Raw genomic sequence first — 7,022 nt, forward strand, 5'->3', positions numbered from 1 at the left:
CTTTGGAGTTCCTACAGCAGGATTTGTTGCCTTCCCTGACTCCTGATGTCTCTAAATGTTTCCTGATCAGTAACATAGCTTTCTTACTCTCTTTAAATCATGCCAAGTATGCTGTTGTCTCCTTTCTGCATAACAGTTTCTCTTCAAGACCACTTAACGGAACAATATAACTATTTTAGTCTCTACACACTTGGAAGGATTTTTCTTCCCAGGGGGATGAAAAAAACAGGCAAAATGTGGAGAACAGAAGATTGGCAAAATAATGGGAAACAAGGGAAACCAAACTGAAAGATTCATATTTCCCTAACACAAATATCTCTCTCTCTCTCTCTCTCTCTCTCTCTCTCTCTCTCTCTCTCTCTCTCTCTCTCTCTCTCTCTCCTCTCTCTCCCCCCCCCCATGCCTGTGTGTACGTGTGTGCATGTGCATGTGCATATGTAATAGATAGAGAGACTTGGTAAGTTATTTAATATTGGGCTTTATGAACATTTGTAGGGGAACGTTTTCAGCAGCAGAGTATCACAGACTAAAGGTGAACATCAGAGCTGAAGAAGACCTGAAGTTAGAGTCATGAGTCTCTCCCTTCCAGCGCCACTGTGCTCTACGCCACAAAAGTAAGTGCCTGAGTCTTGAATCTGAGCACCAGAGAGATGCAGGCGACTTTTCTTTCCCTTCTCCAAGTACTCTGCTGTGAAGCGTCCTTTGGTTTCATTCTTTTCTTGGGATGCTATATACAAGAGGAGGGTCGGTGCTCCTTCCAGGCTGCTGACGGTACCAAAAATGGGTGCGATATTCATTGGGGTTGCTGCAGGTGATAGCAAACAGTCCCCCTTCCTGGATGTTCTGTGATAACGGACTCTGGGTCACTTGGGAATCAGAGCCGCAGACTGCAGGATTTTGAAGAAAGTATTAAAAAACATGCTAAATGTTTGCCTTAATGTACACAGTCAGTATTCATTCACCAATTGGTAGAAAGAAATCCAGAAATACTGTCAAAACTGCAGTACATGAATTAAAGCACTATCTGCACAATAAATGTAGGGAATGGAGGGATAAAGTAAAAGACAATTTCCCTTCCTCTGCCCATTCTTTGCTTTTTTAAAACTGTGTTTTTAAATCTGAAATGTTCACACAAACACCCAGCCACCCTCCCAGATCCATGTTCTTAAAATATGGGTTCTGTTCTCTCTCAGGAAGGGAGACAGTGAGCATAAAAAAGGACAACAGAAAGGGTCACGACAAGCTGGCTGAAATCCTGAACTAAAGCCACCTACACTGCAGGCTTTATATTTAATTATTTCCCACTTTGCTTATTTATGTATCTGTTTCCTAAGCTAAGATTTCCTTACCAATGGTCCACTGATATAGGACGAGTAGTCCAAAGAGATGCCTCCACCGAGTTAGCCAAGTTATTGAGGCCATCCTCAATGAGCATCTCTCTCCAATTCAATAATGCAGACAAGCACCAAAGTTTGCTCCTTCCTGAGCTCAGTGACTTCTGCAGCCGTTAGTTGTTATCATACCAGAGTCAGAGAAACCTCAGACAGTAAATGGCTGCTTTCTTCTAAGAATGGAAGTACCTTTACTGCCATCTAGTGGTGGGAGGCTGCATAACTTATTTTGGAAGGTTCTCCAAATAGCCTAAACCCAATAGAAATGCCTTATACATTGCCAAACACTTGGTCCAACTGTCTTGGAGTTATCAGCACTCCCTGGGACCAGCCTCTCCTGGGATTTAGACAGGAGTCTTTTCCTAGCCCTACCTGGAGCTGCAACATTCTGCATACAAGGCAGATGCTCTGCCTCTGAGTTACTGATCTTCCCCTGGAGGTCTCACTTTGTTGATTAAACAGTTATTCTTTTTACCCAGAAAACCAAAGAAACTTTGTGTGTGTAAAGTTGTTTTATGGGAGAAACAAATAAAACTCCCCTTCACACGTTGTACCTACTAAAATCTTAATCATTAAACTGCTTTCAAGGTGATTTGTGTCTGTAGTGTATACGTATAACTAATTTTATAGGATTTTTTCCTGCTGATTTCACAAGAGGCACTAGGGTCTGTATTTATTGATTTCATAAAAATTATACACTTTTGTTGATTGTCAAAAAATCTCAAAGAGGTTTAAGAAGAAAAGCTATTGTGAGTGAAAACACATTTCTTATTCCTTTCTTAAATCTTTCTTCGTATTAATTGATCCCTGCTGTTCAGATCAGGCCTTAGCACAATGATGTAACATTTCGGGGAAAAGATACAACCCAGTAACCCAGCACTGGAGGCCAAGATGGAGAAGATCTCCACAGCCACCATGTGTTTCCCTCTTGTGCTCAGGTAGGTTGGAACAAAAGAGATCCAAACACTGCAAAATGCCAACATACTGAAGGTGATGAACTGGGCTTCATTAAAACTGTCAGGTAACTTGCGGGCCAGGAAGGCCACAATGAAGCTGGTGAGGGCTAAGAGGCCCATGTAGCCTAAAACACAATAGAACATGGTGACAGACCCAACATTACATTGCACAATGGTTTCTTCAGCTACTGAATTCCTGTCTAGATCAGGGAAGGGAGGAGACGTTGTCAGCCACAGAGTACAGATACCAACTTGAATGAGGAAACCTGAAAGGACAATGGAATGGGCCAGTCTCTTTCCCACCCATTTCTTCATCTTAGATCCTGGCTTTGTGGCTATGAATGCAAGAGAAACAATGATAGTCTTGGCCAACACACAAGAAACAGCAACAGAGAAGATGATGCCAAAAGCAGGTTGTTGGAGAAGGCAAGTCACTTTCCCAGGTTGGCCGAGAAAAAGGAAAGAGGAGAGGAAGCAGAGCAGGAGTGAAACCAGGAGAGTGTAGGTGAGCTCTCGGTTGTTGGCGATGACTATGGGGGTATCTTTGTGCTGGATAAAAATAGCCAACACCAAAGCAGTAATCAAAGAACATAAGACACTAAGAGAGGCTAAAGTGATCCCTAAAGTTTCTTCATAGGACAAAAAATGTATAACTTTGGGGATGCATCCATTTCTCTTCTTGTCTGGATATTGACCTTCTGGGCAATTGAAACATACGTCCATATCTGAGAAAAATAAAGAAAAGCTTCAATAGAAATTCAGTTTTGATTCATCTGACCTAGCCCATTGAATGAACTATGTATTGTGACAAATTATACATTATGGCTGTTCCACCACAGCAGTACTGGCTGCCGAGGCGCACTTGTGGCGCATTGGCCATGAGAGACAGCACACTAACCAGCAGTGAACATACTGTAGCATTGAAAAGTGGCATGAGATGTGGAGGTCTGCTTTAGGCTTCTACATAAGAAGGAAACCTTTTGGTTTGGTCACAGCCCCTTTAAGGCTTGTTCATTTGTGCAGGGGTCTCTCTCTGCTCACTTTCGCTTGCAGCCTGCCAGTTGCTATCTTTTGAAGAGGCACATTCTAGCCTACCAGGGCTTCCCCTCCTTTGCTTGGGCTTTTAGTTTTTCTCCCTCCCACAATCCTAGTTGGATTTATACCTGAGGAACCTTGTTTCCTCTGGTGAAGCAGCAATTAAACTTCTAACACAATTGCAAAGCAATGCCGGGTCAGCCAGGGGTTCAAATTCAAAAGAAGACCAGAGATTGTAGGAGAGCAAATGCTTCCTTTTGCTGGCCTGAAACTTTTCCTTTCATAGCTTCTATTAATTCAGGCTGTCACTGGGTTGCCACGTCCCTAATCCCCCAATTCCTTAGTTTGCTTAGGGAAGTGGGCTTTGCTCCATAACTGAGCATTAGTTTCAATTCACCGTGAACACCTTCCTCATTCCCTTAGAATGGCAATGGTGCCCACCTGAGAGGTACCAGAACTGAGTTCTGGTGAGTTCTGGCTTTAAAAAAGCCCTGTGTTTCACCCAATGGCTACAGTTCTGCCATTTGAATTTATCCTCCTCTCCTGATCTTGATATGTTCACTAAATAAAAGTGGCCCAGCTGAAGACCAGCCTGTATGTCAGTCTCTTTGTTTGGTCATCAGAATGCAAGACCTTTACCCACCCGTCTGGTTTGAAATCTTCCCCTCTGGGCATGGAGCACAATCATAACAACAAAACTTTTCCCCTTCCTTCCTTTTCTTTTGATGACCAGAGTGGCAGGGTTCATTGCACAAAGAAGAGGGAAGCACCTGTAAAAAAATATGAGAGGAGTTGAAGGTGGAAGTGCTTTCTGATATGCCACCCACAGGAAAAACTTATGCTTCATTATTAGTGCACTTTCAAGGTAAAACTGATTTCAAAGTAGGTAAAGGGAGATTTGGCATATCAATTTCGCATCATATGTCTGAATTCACTAGACATCATTGTTGTTCTTGATATGCTTGTTGTTATTTAGTAACTTTAGTCATACCTGCCAGCTCTGTGCAGTTTGGTAACTCCAATCCATACCTGGTTAAAACTTTGGTGCCATAGAATTTTGTCCATATGGAGGATTAACTTCTTATCTCCTCTATCACTGAAACCCACCGATCCAACTTTAACTCTCTGGAAAGATGTGTTTGGGAATGTGACCAGATTCATGATATCAAATCCTCCTCTCATTTCCCTGTTATCATTAAATGACACTGTTTCTCCAGCTGAGTTGTTAAATGAAACACCTTGAAGAAATGAGTTGATCTGTTTAAAAAGAAAAAGAAGAATCAAACTATTTGAGGTTCCCATGCGAAACAGACTCCAAGGTCAAGTTATAAGATGAAATGTAAACCAGCAAGAGAGTAACCATGACTCAGATGCAGAATCTTTTTGCGTTTGGTTGGTTAGTTTTTTACGTATAAGAAGAGGGGCAGTAAAGGGTAGCAGCTCCTTGCATGGAAAGGGCCCAGATTCAATCCCCAGAATCTTCCGGTAACACTCGGAATTTTCATCTTGCCTCAAACCCTGCAATGCCCATGCCTGTCAGTGTACACAATGCTGAAACAGATAGATGACAGGCCTAATTTTGTATAAAGCTATTTCCTGTTCTGTTAATCAGTTCATAGACATGAGAAAATTTGGCTCTACAACATTACCTGCCAAGGCTGCAGAGATGTTATTCCAACACTGTGACCAGCGGTCACTGTTCTGTGCAGGGATCTGGATGAGGAAATGGCATGCAATGCATGAGCTACAGCACAGGCAGCATTATAGATACTGTAGCTCTGCCCAGTCATGTGCATTTCAAAAAGACCTGCCGGGAGACTTTCCAGCCTCTCCTCTCCAGTACACGTTCCATCATCCATGACTGGCATACCAGGATCTGGAAAGAAACAGTCAAATGCCTGCTCCCAGAAGTCCTTCCAAAAGCCATCTGCTTTGGTCCACTGTGTTTGGATGTTCTGAAGGAAATGCTTGAACTGTAGAAGCTCTTTTGAGTGAATTGTAAAGGAAAGGGCACCTTGCAACCCTTGAAAATCCCAGTTTCTCTGAAGTCCGGTTGAGAGGAAATCTATCTGGGCGGTCATGATCCAGACCTTCCCAAATGATGTAGTTTGATTACCTACATTTTCTTGGAAAAGAAAAACAGTTCTCACCCATGAAATTGTCCCATAGTCTCCATAGAATATAACTGCCGTGGTCTTTTCATCTGTGAGACCTTGATAAATACTTCCCATTATATCATACATTCCTACCATATTATCCATATGAACTTGATGTGAGATTCTTTTTGTGAAGGCTGAACATATCCCATTGTCGGAAAACAATAGCTCCAGGGTCCTCAAAAAATGTTCTCCACTATTATCATTCGAAACAAAGAGCCCAACCCATATCCATCTGAAGTACTGAAGTAAGTGGATAATCCCTACATATTGGTGGATTTCCTTTGGGACCATGCTATAAAAAGAAGTTGTCTGCCTTGATTGAATCTCCTCTGAAGCAAATGAGCCATAGGTGAGCTAAAAGAAAATGATAATTTAGCAGAACATTTCCTAAAGATAGTTGAAGGTGGAACTTGAAATAGTCATGGAAGAAAAAATCCTGGCTCAATATTTTTTAGTTATCTGAAAATAATTGAATTTCTGGCTATTTCCATCACACACTAATATTTCTCTTCTCCTTCTGAATCAAAGAATGTCAGATTCAACTTCCCCACATTCCCCTATGCACTGATTCTACCTGTGGAATCCTGTCGAGACTTAAGATATCTGCCATTTGGATAGAAGTGTCAGAAGTAAGTCCTCCAATCACAGCCATGAGGTTTTTCTGAGTGTCACATTTGTAGTTGGGGACAAATCTTTGCTGTTTGAAGAGAAGGTCCAAAATGGTTCGATAGGTCATTCTCGCTTCAGAATAGCTGTCATAGATGTGGAAACCAAGGGTGACATTGGGCAAGATCTTTGGATTGTCATTGATCTCTTTTATGGCAAACACCAAGGCCAGGATATTCTGATAGAACTTTGGGGTTATACTGTAAATAGGGAAGATATAAAAGGGGAGGGGGAAATACTTTAATGCATGAGGCTGTTATGTCATCTTCCTATTCAAAAAACACATTCAGCCAAAATCTGAGTTATGATAGAGAAGAGCAATTGTATTTGTGATCTGCAGTGTATCTTTCACACACCTGCCCTTCTCTTGGTTTTCCTCTGCACTTTCAGTACAAAGCACCCTAGCAGAATGAACTTATTTCACAGTCTAATGAGTGATTTGGTATCTTTACATTAATCATGTGATTTACATTGCCTGCAGATTCTGGCATTACATTTCCCTTTGATGGTACCTCTGCACCATGCCTCTCTGCATTTATATATCCGTATTTATTTCTTTATACCTGAAACTATATGACTGAACAAAACTTTGCCTATTGATGGTGACAGAAGTTCACAGTTATGTATGATGATGATGATGATGATGATGATGATGATGATAATTCATTTTATTTATTAAATTATTATATCACCCTTCACTGGTAGATCTAAGGGCAGTTCATAACTTAAAAATAGAACATAACATCACATAATACATTAAAAAAATAAGAAGCAAAAAAAGAAAACTCGCTAACCAATACAACCCTCCATTAACT

The 7,022-nt window shown here is 41.3% G+C and overlaps 1 protein-coding gene and 1 long non-coding RNA gene across 2 annotated transcripts in view; both read right to left on the reverse strand.

Moving 5' to 3' along the window:
- Nucleotides 1–458: 458 nt before the first annotated feature.
- LOC309354975 lies at nucleotides 459–1,560 on the reverse strand. Its single transcript, XR_014162399.1, has 2 exons — nucleotides 1,350–1,560; nucleotides 459–887 (listed from the first exon to the last, which is right to left on the reverse strand). It is a non-coding gene; the product is annotated as an uncharacterized lncRNA (long non-coding RNA).
- A 610-nt stretch (nucleotides 1,561–2,170) lies between these two features.
- Nucleotides 2,171–7,022, reverse strand: part of LOC309354698 (vomeronasal type-2 receptor 26-like) — a gene marked incomplete at both ends in the record, with an annotated part of 5,419 nt that continues 567 nt past the window's right edge. The window contains 4 exons of the mRNA XM_081884963.1: nucleotides 2,171–3,072; nucleotides 4,026–4,152; nucleotides 4,412–4,639; nucleotides 6,116–6,407. Of these exons, the coding sequence (XP_081741089.1) occupies nucleotides 2,171–3,072; nucleotides 4,026–4,152; nucleotides 4,412–4,639; nucleotides 6,116–6,407 (1,549 nt within the window). The remainder of the gene's footprint in view (nucleotides 3,073–4,025; nucleotides 4,153–4,411; nucleotides 4,640–6,115; nucleotides 6,408–7,022) is intronic.

The sequence above is a fragment of the Podarcis melisellensis genome (assembly GCF_964234715.1).
Source record: "Podarcis melisellensis genome assembly, chromosome: 13".
NCBI classification, from domain to species: Eukaryota; Metazoa; Chordata; class Lepidosauria; order Squamata; family Lacertidae; genus Podarcis; species Podarcis melisellensis.